General features: G+C 36.0%; 2 protein-coding genes across 2 annotated transcripts; one reads left to right on the forward strand and one right to left on the reverse strand.

The window, feature by feature from the left end:
* Nucleotides 1-2,142: 2,142 nt before the first annotated feature.
* On the reverse strand, nt 2,143-5,350 carry LOC144569836 (uncharacterized). Its single transcript, XM_078320310.1, has 2 exons — nt 4,683-5,350; nt 2,143-3,677 (listed from the first exon to the last, which is right to left on the reverse strand). Exons 1-2 carry the CDS (start codon nt 4,967-4,969, stop codon nt 2,438-2,440), a joined length of 1,527 nt encoding a protein of 508 aa, XP_078176436.1. The 5' UTR covers nt 4,970-5,350; the 3' UTR covers nt 2,143-2,437.
* A 4,261-nt stretch (nt 5,351-9,611) lies between these two features.
* FHA2 (SMAD/FHA domain-containing protein) lies at nt 9,612-14,114 on the forward strand. Its single transcript, XM_078320140.1, has 5 exons — nt 9,612-9,850; nt 9,952-10,344; nt 12,371-12,693; nt 13,469-13,626; nt 13,759-14,114. The coding sequence occupies exons 2-5, from the start codon at nt 10,022-10,024 to the stop codon at nt 13,966-13,968; spliced, it is 1,014 nt and encodes a 337-aa protein (XP_078176266.1). The 5' UTR covers nt 9,612-9,850; nt 9,952-10,021; the 3' UTR covers nt 13,969-14,114.
* Nucleotides 14,115-14,719: the final 605 nt, after the last annotated feature.

The raw sequence follows: 14,719 nt of genomic DNA on the forward strand, positions 1-14,719 counted from the left end.
TTTAAGGAGGCCGAAAAGGAAGCCTCTGGGGGTGCGATCTAGGGCATTAAATGAGATATTTTCACACCAAAAAAAGGGGGGATTCACCACTGGAACTTGGACAACCTTTCTTGGAGCAAAAGACAAGAGGAGGAGAAGAGGAAGAGAAGGGAAAAACGCGAGTTTGCAACGGATCTTCAGATTTCTCCACTGTTTTGTCATGAACTCTTTTATTTCTTGTTATTTGTGTTATCTTATGAACATGAGTAGCTAATTTACTTTGTTTCTAGGGTTAAGATGTAGTTTCTAGTTTGGTTTTGTTTGTATGCTACTTGGATTTTGTGTTGAATGCTTTGTTTTTACCTTGTTGAGTAGTATTTTGATTGCTTTATTTGTGCTTGCTTGAATTGATTAGTCATCCCGTTAGATGAATGCGCACATCTAAGTGTTATGAGCCAAGTTTATGACATTTAATCCAACCGAATAAAGTATATGAAGTAGGGTGAAACCAAGGAGTACCCGAAAGGTGAAACTTTCCTTGAGACGAAAGTCCTTGGATACTTTTAGTAAACCAACAAGTAACTTGGATAAATTAGGCCAAAATGCGAAAGTTGAGGTTTAACGCATCTAAGAGGGAAGTATTTGAGTCTGGTAATCGGGTACTAGGCCAAAATGCGAAAGTTGAGGTTAGGTATCTAGATCTGGTCGATAGAAACCCTAAACATTAGCATCAACGCAGAAAACAGTAGCTCCAGCATTAACTCGAGGTCCCCTACGGGCCGTATGCCTCGGGGCTGAACAGAAATGAAATCTGAACCCTGGAAATGCCTTTTTATCAATTGAAAACAACTTTAATTCTTTTTATTGTCTTTTAAACTTGTCATAAATCATTAGAATTGTTAAGAACCAAACCAAACCAATTTCTCTCACTTCTAGAATCTCAAGTAATTTTAAGACGAGTCCGGTCATTTTCTTCCGTCCCTGTGGATCGATACCTGAGCATACTCATCGATAGGATAGTGCACTTGCTATCTGATTTGACAGAGTATAACAAAGGTTTAAAAGGTATAGCTTGCTATACTGAAACTTTGTAGCATATATTCTGTGCGAACATGAATAATATATAGATTCGCTGTAGTGGTCCTCAATCTTGACAAATGTCATTTTCAGACGGTTGCGGTCCCCAATCCAGGCTGTCACAAGACGTCAGCGGTCTCCCTGGTCGTTACTGGTCCCCTCTAGCTTGTGTTTACATATGACGAATGGTTTTGATAATAAGTATGAATACTATACATTCGTAGGTATGAATACTATACGTTTTAACTATTAACTCAGAGTATAAATACCCCCATATCAGATGTTGGAGTTAGTTAGTGGTCCCCTGTCGAAAGTTATTTGTCTTTTAGTGCGGGAGACGTTTAGGGAACTGATATGGGGGTACAGTTAGTCGTTCCCTAATTATTATGCGCTATGTAAACTCAAAATAATTCTGTCAATATTTTGACTCAGAATTAATAAGTACCAGTCCCCACTGCCCCAAGTAAAAAAAATAAAAAATAAAAAACAATTTCCAATCCGGACTTTGATCTAATTTGAGTTGTCTTTGTTAGGGATTTGACAATTACTATTTGAGAGTTGTAGGAGGTAGATTAGATACCTCCCCAGTCGCTAGTCTTTTACCTTTATTCTTTTTTGGCGAGGCTTGGCCGCTTTGTCTATTAATTATTTGAGGCTAATGACTTTGAAGGCCACGCATTACCTGTCACCTGTACTTTAGTAATTAGTATATTACTGATTTATAAAATCAAATTATAAATAGGCCGGACTTGAATATTTAATTCCGAATTGGATTTCAGGTCGGAATTTAAAATTTCAGATATAAAAATGGTGCAAATAAGGAAAGCATGGTGAACTTTGGCAAGAATTATTTTTGTCTTTTTTATTTTATTGAACAAGATTTATTGAGATTTCTGTCTTTTTTATTTTATTTTTGCTTTTTGAGTCCAAAAGATGAATCCAAAGACCCTCCTTATACCTCAAAATTTATATAATTTTTTTCATATTTAATTTCAAATGAAATAAGATTCAGTGCCACAACAGTGCAATGTTAGAACCACAATGAAAAAAAAGAAGAAGCTTATTATAAATGAAACGACCAAGGTATGAATTATAAAAGTAACACAACATTCAGAAAAATATACTCAATCAATGTACTGAAAGATCGTAGCTATGTTAACCATACAACAAAAAATGCTCCACTATGCTCATCAATACAAAAAGGCCCAAAGAAACAACCACAAAATCACTTAAAAAATCTCTAAACTCTCTTCAATGCAACAAATGGTCATCTACAGGAAATTCCTAAAAACTGGAAAAATATTAATTAACACCAAATGTCAAGCCACAGTGGTGTATATATTGCAATGTTTCATATTAACTATAATCAAAATGATTTGTATCACAACCACCTAGAGGGGCCTTGATTTCCAACTTGTTTCCCCCTGGCAGGTTTTTGCTCTTCAGCCGAATTTCTTTTTTTCATAGAAGATGCAACAGTTGGACTAAGGAAATCATGGCTTCTCTGCGTACCGGTTTGTGAGTTTGTTCGCCTTACAGATACCAAGCTAGTTTGTTTTGTCAGTGCACCTCTACGATTATTGCTATTACTGTTAATCACTGCTGAACTCCCAGGGGAGCTCCATCTGGTACCATTCACACAACTTTGACTCCTTCCAACACTAACCCTAGAATTGCAAGGAGCTTTTCTGGGGCTTGGTATGTTTCGGCTCTCCATTGTCTCAGCTGAGTACATGGTCTCGTCATCTCCAGAATTGAACCCATCATCATAGTATCTTTCATGACCAAGATCTGAATAAACTGGAGAACAATTGGCCTCTTGGTTTGATTCTACCTCACTTCTGCTAGGGCTCGGTACGTATCTAGGCCTAGATGGACTCAGACCTGGACCTGGGCTCACACTTGTGCTTAAAGTATCATCATTTTTATACAAGTTATTATTATGGCTTCCTTCAGACAGCATATGTTTAAGGGGGAGAGGGAGAAAAATTGACGTAGGTGCAGCCAGTGCCGGTGCCAGCGCAGGCCGAGGAGGGAAGTTTATATCCAGTAGCTGAACCCTAGGATTGGATGAGCTGGACTCTCCATTTTCATGTTTTGGTCCGGTACCCTGGACCTCTCCAGTGGTGACCAACCTGAGGGGTGGGGTCAGCTTCGGATTGCTAACATCATCCAAGCTCCCTTTCCAGTGCTGGCGCAACCAGTCGAGAATTACCGGTACAGGGATGCCAAACTGCATGGGAAGGTCCTTCCTAGAGAGAGAATAGGCACATGAACCTACACCAGCACTGTTACCGGTACGGCACATGGGTGAGGTAGCGAGCTTCATGGGGTCACATAGCATGAAGGCCAGGTTTCCATGCATGTCAAAACCGGCCGAGCCAGCAGAGAAGGAGACACCATCAGTTGAGAGCTTTATCAGATTGTCAGTGGAAATAACAACTTTGCCCTCGTCGATAGTAAGGTCATTCCTGGGCTTGGTGTGACCCAGAAGGTATGTGATATTACCAAGGTCGATGGTTGTGGTGAACCCGGTTTTGATGTATTGTGCGGTTGTGTCAGAATCGGCCGGGTCAAGCCCAACTATGGTTAGGTCCAAGATTGAGCTTGTGATGAAGAACCTATATAGAATACAAGAGAGAATTAGTAGGGCTAATATATGTTCCTGCAAATAAATTGAGGTCATGGTACATTTACGATAAATTTACTTTTGTAAGGTATAACAAATGGTAGCTAGTGCAACCATACAAAGGAGACTTAATTTCTGTCAAGGCCAACAGATTAGTGCAACGATAAAACAAGGCTTACCATATGAACAATTTCAAGTATCATACATACTGCCCAATACTAATACATGCACAAGCTAGTCTAATTAATAACATTCCTAAAAAAAATTAAAAATATGGTGTTGCTGACTTTAATGTGGAGATTTAGATAAATGCTATATATCTACTGCTGATGATTATAGTAACTTTGCTTGAAGACCAAACCAAGCAAGATTAGTAAAGCTCATTCTTATCCAATCTGAGTCTTAGAATGTGTTTATAACATGTACAAAGTATATTAGTTCGAGTAATAAGCACAATCGTGTTATTGACCAGAAGGGATATATTGACTACATACTTATTTGACAACCATGACTACCAGCATCAGCATTCATAGAAATAAAAAAACTAAAATCATAGATGTAATATTTTATCATTTAAATAGGCCATGTAACAAATCTAATGAAATTTGATAATCATCTAGTCAATATGATCAAATACCAATAAAAGTTAACCATTAATTACTCAAATTGCTCAATGGAGTGGTTTCAAATTTAATCAAATTTTCTACACAGCCTATCTAATCATAGAAATATTTCTACAAGTTTAGTTTTCTGGTTCTGATAACAATTTTGTCAGGTGCGTGGATGTCAAAAAAGTACCTCTCCCTCTCCCTCTGTATTTATAAGATAAGCTGTTTATGAGAAGCAAGTATTGTAACCCATGTTAATCCAACCAAACTATTCATCAAAAAATCCTACCAAGCTATCCAGACAAAAGCTACCTAAAAGAGACTAAAATATCCACATTTTTAAAAAAAAAAAAAAAAAAGGGAAAAAGAATTCTTCCTAAAAAAATCACCTTTGAGGTACAAGCCGAGCTGCCACTCTCCCAAATCCAAGCCGGACCTCACACCCTGCCTCGGCCACTGCAACAGATGGTATATTGGTGTGTGTGGTCAGAAGGAGACCCCGGTGTATCATGAACCCAGTACCGCACCGTCTGCTTCTATCCTCTCCAGTTTTACCACAAATGGAGGCAATGGCAGGCCCCTTGGCTATGTAAATACTGCCTTTGACTCTCTCCGATCGACCGCCTCCACCCGAGCAGAAGCACCACACTGAACCCTTCTCTCCTAACACCCCCATTTGTAACTAAGCCCCTCAGTTATAGCTATTTTCACAACACCCTTTCCAATTATAACTGCGTACACAGGCAATTGCAATTTTTGACCGTTTCTCCTCAGTGAAGTACCTTACTTGAAATTAGAACCTTCTACCATAGCAAGCAATAGTACATTGCTGCTACCACATGGTTAGCCTACGATTCTTCCAATGCTGTTGTTTGACAAAACAACGGTTGAATCGGTAGAGACTCACCGTCCGAGTTACGCCGATTCTTCCTTGTTGATTGTTCAGATTTGATTTTTTACCGATTGATTCTTTTCAGGGGCAAAAGCAAAAGGTGGATGTGAATGTGATTGATTTATGATCGGAAGAGAGATTTGGGTTTTGTTAATCAAGAGGAAGAAGATGTGATGGAATTCACATCCTCTCAGGTTACCGGACTAAGTACAATTGAATCGGATGGTCCAAAATTGTCCTTTTTAACTTGGCACGAATCTCAAAGAAAAAATAATACTGCTCCCCCCCTCATTCTGAGGAAAACCGACTGAGAGTAAATCTGGTCCGTCCGTTTCAATTGTGATGAGTCAGGTACCTGGGAGGATACGGATCCGATTGTTGATGTTTAATAAATGGGCTGCTGAGGAAAAGGAATTTTAGTGGGCCGTTTAATTAAGAGGAAGAAGATTATATGGAATTTTGTTTCTTTCGTTTAATTTTATTCATTTTATTGTACTTTTTTCTCCTAATTTTTTTAGTTAACATTTTAAAAAAATAAAAAATAAAAGTTGTCATTTTTTTGGAAAAAAAAATCAATGTTAGTTAAAACGTATGCATTGTCTGTGCAGTCCTGAGTCAGCACGCAAATAATGCCTACACACAATTTGGTCACCTCTTTTTTTTTTTTTTTTTTTTTTTAAGTTTAATTTGGATAATTTTTTTTTTTTGGAGTAAAAGTTGGAGGTTAAGCCACTCAACTATTTAATACCTTTGTTATTATGACAAATAATTTTCTCCATCTGGGTTTCAAACTCATGACTTCTTACATAGAAACCATTTGTCTTTGCTACTAGAACAAAGACTAATTCTCATGTGTATAAATAAATAGTAATTATAAATAGTTTTAGCGAGACTAACTATTTTTTTTGAGGAGGGATCAAGTTACAACAAGTTATCATAACCATTTTCTACATTTTTAAAGTCCAAATCGTCAATCCAAACCGTTAAATGTGATCTCTACAATAAAATGTGATTGGAGACCAAATTTTACATTGTTTGGAATCTTTTTACTATTTATTAAGATGAGTACAAAAACTAGTCAAATTCAGATCATTGAATTTTATACCCATCTTAATAAATAGTAAAAAAATTTCAAAAAATGTAAAATTTGATTTCCAAGCACATCTTATTATAAAGATCACATCTAATGGTTTGGATCGACGATTTGGACTTTTGAAAATGTAAAAAATAGTTGTGGTAACTTGATCCCTCCTCAATTTTTTTGTACGTGTATTGTTAATAATTTGAACATTTTTTTTGTGTGTGTTATTAATAATTCAAATAAGTTTCAGTATAATTTTTGAGGTATGAACTGACGTTTTTTTTTTTCTTTAGACTCTGTCAACTTTTCTGCTATGCTCTTGACATCATGCCCTCCATCGCTATGCAAGCTTTCTGAATTGAGGTCATATGCTAAAATATCTTATCAAAAGTTACGTCTGTTTAAAGTTTTAGAAAAAAATGCATCCACGTATTATTACAAAACATCAATGACGTACGGATGATTTATACACTGGGATCATCAATAACGTACGGATGATTTATACACTGGTTAATCCCAGCAACAATGCATTAATATTTCATTGTAAAATTATTGATAAAACATGGATGCTTTATACACTCGTATTAAAACTTCAATTTATATATTAAAAAAAAAACAATTTGGAATACAAGTTTTGTCTGCGCACCAAAAAAGAGTGCGCAAATATTATTTGTGTGCTATTTATGAACGATCCGCGTGCAATGTCTGCATTTTGGTTAATATTGAATTTTTTCCAAAAATAATTTCAAACTTCAATTTTAATTTATTCGTAAATGCTGACTAATTTTGTTTTTTGTTTTTAGGATATTATTATTTTACTCTTATTAACTGTCTTTCATATCTATAATTTTCTGAAAATTAACATAAATAAAAATTATCAGATTTTGTAAAGTTCAAACAATCAATTTGAACCGTTCAATATGACATTTATATTAAAATGTGCTTGGAGACCAAAATTTATATTTTCTGATTTTTTTTTTTACTATTGTTTTTTTCAAAAGATTCCGGGTCATTAAAAAAACATTGATTTTGTACTCATTTAAAATAATAGTAACAATTTCTAAGAAATATAAAATTTGTTCACTGAGAACATTTTAATATGGAGATCATGTGATGTCGAAGGATCGGATCAATTATCTAGATTTTGAAAATAGATATAAAAATATGAAGTACGATTGAGATATGAAAGACACCAGATATTTGAACAAGATTAGTTTAGTGCGCCAATGTTTATCAAGTATATACTATTCCGTTTTTATTGTCTTGAGAATTAAAAATTAATTCCATCAAGTATCTTTCTTTTACCTTTTATACTTGCATTGTATTGAATTAGTACCTTATTATTATTTTTTTTTAAAAATCGTCTGTTTCTTCGAACTGTTACAGAAAGTGCATGGAAGGAGTTATTATTATTTACCCAGATTCTCAATCTATGAACATTTTATGAACAAATTGTACTTTCAGCAGACTTTATTTTTTTACTACTAACACAAAAGTATTTTGGATAACATTCGAGTTTGCGATACGACTGATGTAATAATGTCGGTTCCTTTTTAGGAATACTGAATACGAGCACCAGTGCACCACACAGAATATATCTTTTCTTCTAAGTTCTAACTATTGTTTTTTTTTACAATAACAAGACTATATAAATTTAACCAACTGCATTTATTTTTCGTTGCGTATTTAGATAATTTAGAGTTTATACACACATATAAGTTTACTACTCTTGATTTATTTATTTATGTATATATAATAATAGATTTCATAGATTTTATATTGTAGTTTCTGCTGATTGGATGTAACCAATATTTTTAATTTGTATATGTTTTTTCTTCTTGTTTCGAAGTAGATTAATTTGTTTACAATTTACTTACCATTATATTCTTTGTATTTACTACTGTATTTTTTTCACAAGTACCGAATGTTCATATTTAAAATTAAATCTCTATCACAAATTTTTCTTTTAGAGAAGTTAGTTTCAAACATTGTAATTTTTTCCAATAATATATATATATATATATATATAGAGTACGGCTAACGCGCTTCTTCTAGCATATGGGCCGAAATGCTTCCGGTGGAAATTTGAAATTTCAAAATCCAAAAAGTCGATCTGAACCGTTCATCTTCTTCTCCATATTAATATCTGCTTGGAGACCAAATTTTACATTTTTCTGAAATTTTTTACTATTTATTAAGCCATTTTGAAAATCACTGATCCAACGGTAGCTTCTGATTTTTACTGTTTGGTAAGCCACCGTTGGATCAGCAATTTTCAAAGTGGCTTAATAAATAGTAAAAAATTTCAGAAAAATGTAAAATTTGGTCTCCAAGCAGATATTAATATGGAGAAGAAGATGAACGGTTCAGATCGACTTTTTGGATTTTGAAATTTCAAATTTCCACCGGAAGCATTTCGGCCCATATGCTAGAGGAAGCGCGTTAGCCGTACTCTATATATATATATATATATATATATATATATAACTAGTATAAGTATTTGTAAAAAGGCTAGTTCTCAATTATTTTTGAAACTGTGTACATCATTTAGTTCATATATCTAAAGTGCTTATATATTTTATCATTTTTACATAGCAAGCATAGCTATATATTATGATTATAGCAACAAAATAAAAATGTATATTCTTCAACTTTTAGTTCTTCTGGTTCTAATTTCTAGCCAAATATTAATGTACATCTCAATCTCTACCCACATATAAAAAGACAGATAGAAACTATAATTTTATGAACTAAAAATTTGAAGAACATAAACTTTTTATTTCTATTATCATACTATAGACTATGCTTAATTTTAAACAATTAATACATAAGCGCTTTGTATGTATAAATTAACGGATGTCTAATGATTTTTTTTTTAAGAACTAGGCCTTTCTAAAAAAAGAAAAAAAAAAAAAACTAATGCACATATTATCGTAAAAAAATGATAGTATATGAACAAAACCTCCTAAAAATTATTCATGATGGAAATCTAATATTAAATATGAAACATTTCAAACTTAATTTCAGCCACATCAAACTCACAATCCAGTGCCAGGAGAAACTATAAGGGTTCGCTTTGAGATTCGTGTCAAGTTAAAAGAATGGTCTAGATTCACTTATTGCCCCTCATGTATTTGATGGAAAAAAAAAATAGAAGTTGATGGAAAAAAGTAATAGTTCAATTAAATTAAATGAAAGAAAAAAAATATAATAGTTCAAGAGAAAAATAATAGCTGGCCCAATATAGACTTCTCAGATAAATTGATTTTTCCAGAGCAGCCCATTTATTAAAATCGGATCCTTTCTTTTCTTCCTTTTGAATTAACGAAACCCAAATATCTCTTCCGATCATCATCCATTAAGCACATCCACTTTGTAGAATCGGACAAAAATCAAATCTGAACAGTCAGTGAGACAGTGACAAACAAAAAACCAATTGGAGGAAGAATCGACAGCACCCTCCGATCAAGGGTTTTTCGCGCAAAACGCGGCTAGTCGGTTTGGAAGATAGACCGAAAAATACCATTAGAATTTTCTGACCATGGTAGCAACAATGGACTGACAATTGCTTGCTATGGTACAAGGTACTTTGCAAACTTGAAGGTTAGTTTGGCAAATACAATTTGGGTTCAATTATTTGGGTTCAATTTGCTATTGTATAATGTGCTTATAATAATTATTTTAGGTAAGGTACTTCACAAACAATAGAATAGGGTGGGTTTGGGCTGTGGCTGGCCTCAAAATTGAAGTTAACTATGACAACAATTGGTGATGAAGTTGTGGAGGTGGGATTTGCAAAGTTACAGGGGGAGGATTTCGAGTACTACATGCAAACATACTCGATAATGCTGGGGCGCAACTCAAAGAAGTCCAGTGTGGATGTTGACCTGGCAAGCCTCGGTGGTGGCATGAACATCTCACGCCACCATGCTCGTATTTACTATGACTTCCCTCGCAAGCGCTTTGCCCTCGAGGTCATTGGAAAGAATGGCTGCACTGTTGAGAACGTGCTTTATTTGCCTGGCAGTGCTCCGATAAAGCTTGACAGCCAGGATCTCCTTCAGATCGGTGATAAGAGGTATGATTAAGAATTCTTATTCATGCCACTCATGGTAGGTAGAGACTGAGGTGTAATTCTTGATTCAGAGGATTTCTGGTCATCATTGGTCGGTTTATTGGGCCATCCAATTAGGTTTTCGAAATGTCTTGGTTTGGTTTGTTTTGAGCCCTCATGATCAGGGTTTTTGGGTGGCTACTTCGAGTGGTCTTGGGCTATCCTTATTAGGATTTTAGTTTGTTGGTTTTGATTTTTTGCTCCAATTCAAGCAAATTAGGGTTTTGGGATAACTATTAGATTCATTGGTGTCTTGCGCCGTCAAAATCATGGATTCTGATCGCTGGTTTGCCTGCCTACTGTGAGCTGTCCAAATTAGGTTTTTGACCATTTTCATTGGTTACTCATCTTCAGCCATCCATATTAGGGTTTTGGTTTGATTAATTGATTACTTGATTTGAACCATCCAAATTAGGGTTTTCCTTTGATTCTATTTCAAGCATCTGCACCGCAATATAAATAAAATACAAGGAAACAGGTTCAAGCTCCAGACCAGAGCCGCTTTCTTTTCCGCTCTTCTTCCTACAACAAACAAAGAGAACAGAAAAAGAATCAGAGAAATGGAAGCAAAAGCTCCATTCCCACTTTCAGGAAGCTAAAAAAAAAAAAACCTCTTGCCTCCCCCAAGTTGGGCCCCAACCCGGATCCTAAAGAAGCTCTTCTGTGAGGGAAACCCAATTAGGGTTTTACTGAGGCACTCAGCTTCAACCATAAGGCAAATAACACCCTTTACATTTTTTGGGTATCATTTTAGGCCATTCCGCTTGTGGATTGCACAAAAATCCTCCTCCTTTTTTTCATAAACAATTGAAAAGGTGTCTATTTCAAGTTGTGACATTTCAGGAATTTCATACTGAAAACATAACTGTATACATAAGAAGCTGTATTAGCCTTCAATTCCTTATTTGTTAGACAAAAAAAAAGAGAGAGAGAGATTACCAGACTGATCTGATAGTTGACAGGAGATAGTAAAGGGGAACTCAAAAGTTATTTTAGAGATGATTTTGTCTTTGTTGAAGCTTGAGTACCTCAGTCAAGCACTAGCTGGTTTTTGTTATAGACGAGTGTTCATGGGGAACCGGACTGGAGCTAAGCTTAGGAGAGTTGAGAATTGGTTGTTTTGCGCCGCATGAGAATCTTAAGCTGGGGTTTGATTGGCATTTGAGAGGTTGTTTCTGTCCATTTCTCGGGCTTTCAGAGTACATATTTTGTTGGTTTTTTGTTTTTCCTGCTCATGTGTGCGGCTATAACACTATAATGCTAAGTCCAATATCTCTTGTTAATGCATAAAAAAAGAGACTAAAAGAACCTAGTTATGTATGGATGTGGACTTACTGTCTGGACCCCTCAAGTGATTAACAGTAAGCGCCCAAATGTAAGAGTGCAGTTTGTGAACAGTACCAGTATCTGGTATGTAAGCATTCAGCAAAAACTTAAAAAGAACACTCTTCACTTCGGTTTTCTACTGCTGATCAACTAAACCTGTACACTAATAGTAGAAGTTAGCAAGTATGGATGCATGTCACTAGTATGGCAGTACCTGTTCGTGTGTGGTACCATTACAGTACCAGCACCTAGTAAGAACCCTTGGCATGCAAGTATTCAAGCACAAGTCTGGCACATAAAGCCTTTGCATTACCATAATAAAGCACCAACTATAGGTGCCACTTCCTTTTCTCAGGATCCCTGACCCTGGTACTTAGTCCTATACAACAAAGCCTTTAGTCCCAAACAAGTTGGGGTAGGCTAGAAATGAAACCCAACTGGAGGTGAGAGTTTTATTTCCATAAAAAGGTTGTATTTTACGTTGGCTCGCTACGCCTATCACAACCCTCCTTTCTCCATTTTCCTGGTGCTTAGTCATATACAACTTAAATTTTATCTCATATTAGAACTTGGGAAAGAACAGCAAAAAAGAAGCCTAGTAATATATGGATCTACACCTACTCTAAAAACATTCTGAATAAATCTAAAATTATGAATGTCACAGGTTCTACTTTCTCCTGCCAACCCGGTCAGTCTTTGACACATTTGCAGCTGCCAGGCAGATAGCGGCGCCTCTGCTGCCTCCATCCGTGGTGGTTCCACCCCCATCCTTTGGTCAAGTGAGACGTCATCCCATGTTTCATGAGACCTTCTCCAACGAGGACAGTGATCCTGAGGAGAGAGAAGGCAACAGGGAAGATAGCCTTGGCCTCGGGCATGGTGGTGGTGCTGTTAGGGGTATGATGGTTAAGAAGAAGCTTAAGGCAAGAGAGGCTGAGGCTTCATATGGGGTGCCCCGTGCTGGCATGGAAGAAATCAGCTTGTTTGGTATTTTTAATCTACTCAATTACTTGTGCTCTTGTTTGGTTCATTCCCTTGTTTATTTATTGAGTAGAACTAAGGTGTTCTTAAGCTCACCAAACCCTTTGGAGCTTAACCCTAAAACCTATTGGATTGACCTCAAATGACAAATCCAAACGGTTGAAACCGATCTACTTCACAAGTGATGTGTTTACATGTCAAATTTATAACTTTTTGAATTAATTTAAAGTGTAAAGTCAAGCGTTAAAAAAAATAATGAAAAATGAACATATTAAAATTAACTCATAAACCTTTTTTTTTTTTTTTACGACTGCTTGACATTATACTAAATTAATTTGAAAATTTGTAAATATGACATATAAACGCATCCTCGTGAAGTAGATAGGTTTCAACGGTCTGGATTCGTCATTTGAAGTCATTCCGATAGGTTTTGGAGTTACGTTCACCAAAGAATTGATGAGCTTAAGAACGCCCTAGTTTAACTCTTTTTATTTATATATATTTTATTTACTGTTAGTGTTAAACTAAGAAGTTTAAGGGAAGAGATGCCTTCCAGCTTTTTGTTGTGCTTGACTGGGGAAATGCTTAATTGACTCCTTATTCCATGCACCTTCAAATTTTTATTTAGTGATCAAAACAATATTAAAATAGAAAAAAAGACTTTGCATTTTGTACTGTACTACACATCTGTACCTGATTGCTGTCTTGGTGTTCTGCCTATATGAAAAGAGTTTGACGGTTGCAATCCCTTGAGTTGGAATTTTGTGAAATTTTTTTGTAGATAAAAAGATGGAACCGAGAGCAAGGAGTGACAGAGAGACAGATAACCAGCAGCTGATGCAATTAGAAGAGAAAGATGTGGTTTCGTCAGTTGCTAACGTCTTGTCAGATCTCTGTGGGCCCGGAGAGTGGATGCCTATGGCTAGACTCCATTCCGAGGTCTGTAATTTGGTAAACTTGATACTCAAATAGATTCAAAAGATTCCAGTCCCAAGGTGTTATAATAATCAATCTGACATTAAGCTAAATAAGACAGCAATGCCGCTCTCTCTCTAACTTTGTTTGCTGCAGCTTATGGAACAGTATGGGAATGTGTGGCATCACAGCAGAGTGAGAAGGTACCTGACATCAGATGATTGGCCTCCGCATGAAACCAAAGGCAAGCCGTGGTTTGGCCTGTTGACACTTCTTCGCAAATATCCTGAACATTTTGTTATTAACACCAGATCCAAAGGGAGGGTTACTTCCGAGTTTGTGTCTCTAGTGTCACTTCTCTCCTGAGAGAGGGAGAGAGAGAGAGAGATGTGGCTTTAGGGTAGAGATTGTAATGACAGCAGTACTGTTGTAACAGGAATTAGCCTCAATTCTTGTATGTTAGTTCCTTAATTATGTAGACCCAGAGATAAATGTAAAGTAATAATCCTAAACATTAGGTGGATGATCACTTGATCAGCTTGTTCTTCTCTCAATTATGTAAACTGCGCAGAAGACAGGAAGAAAAAAAAAAAAATGGGGCATGAGAAATTGAAATTGAAAGAATATAACAATAAAGAGAAATAAAGAAAAATGCATTTGTTTATTCGACATATTCAATATATTAAGGCCCCAGATTCATGTGGAGTTGTGGACCATGATCCATGGAAATTTCCACTTTGGAAATGTTTTTGAAAACTTGAGCAATGGATAATTGGAATGGCTGCTTGTGTAACCTGGGATGAGCTGTGGGCCTAAACAGAAGCCCAGAACCAACTGTCCCTTCCCCAACTAAACTCAAACCATGCTTATCATTGCACAGCTCAAGCTGAACCCTCTAGAAAGCACCAGCTCAAACTCAAACCATGCTCTACTTCCCCTCTCCCTTCTTCCCACCTCGCCTTCCAGAAAAAGGTCAAGTTGGAAGTGAAGATAGATAAGATAAAGTCATCAATAATGGAGAACGGGGTGCTGATTGTTACTGTTCCCAAGGAGGAGATCAAGAAGACTGCCATCAAGTCTACTGAGATCTCTGGTTAAGTTGGTAATTGGTTGTGAA

This window comes from Carex rostrata, chromosome 18, assembly GCF_964058835.1.
Source record: "Carex rostrata chromosome 18, lpCarRost1.2, whole genome shotgun sequence".
Classification (NCBI taxonomy): domain Eukaryota; kingdom Viridiplantae; phylum Streptophyta; class Magnoliopsida; order Poales; family Cyperaceae; genus Carex; species Carex rostrata.

Coding starts and splice junctions, on each gene's coding strand:
- FHA2 (XM_078320140.1), top strand. CDS start 10,022: ATGACAACAATTGGTGATGAAGTTGTGGAGGTGGGATTTGCAAAGTTA. Junction 10,345..12,370: donor CTTCAGATCGGTGATAAGAG/GTATGATTAAGA, acceptor TGAATGTCACAG/GTTCTACTTTCTCCTGCCAA. Junction 12,694..13,468: donor GGAAGAAATCAGCTTGTTTG/GTATTTTTAATC, acceptor ATTTTTTTGTAG/ATAAAAAGATGGAACCGAGA.
- LOC144569836 (XM_078320310.1), bottom strand. CDS start 4,969: ATGGGGGTGTTAGGAGAGAAGGGTTCAGTGTGGTGCTTCTGCTCGGGT. Junction 3,678..4,682: donor GCTCGGCTTGTACCTCAAAG/GTGATTTTTTTA, acceptor TATTCTATATAG/GTTCTTCATCACAAGCTCAA.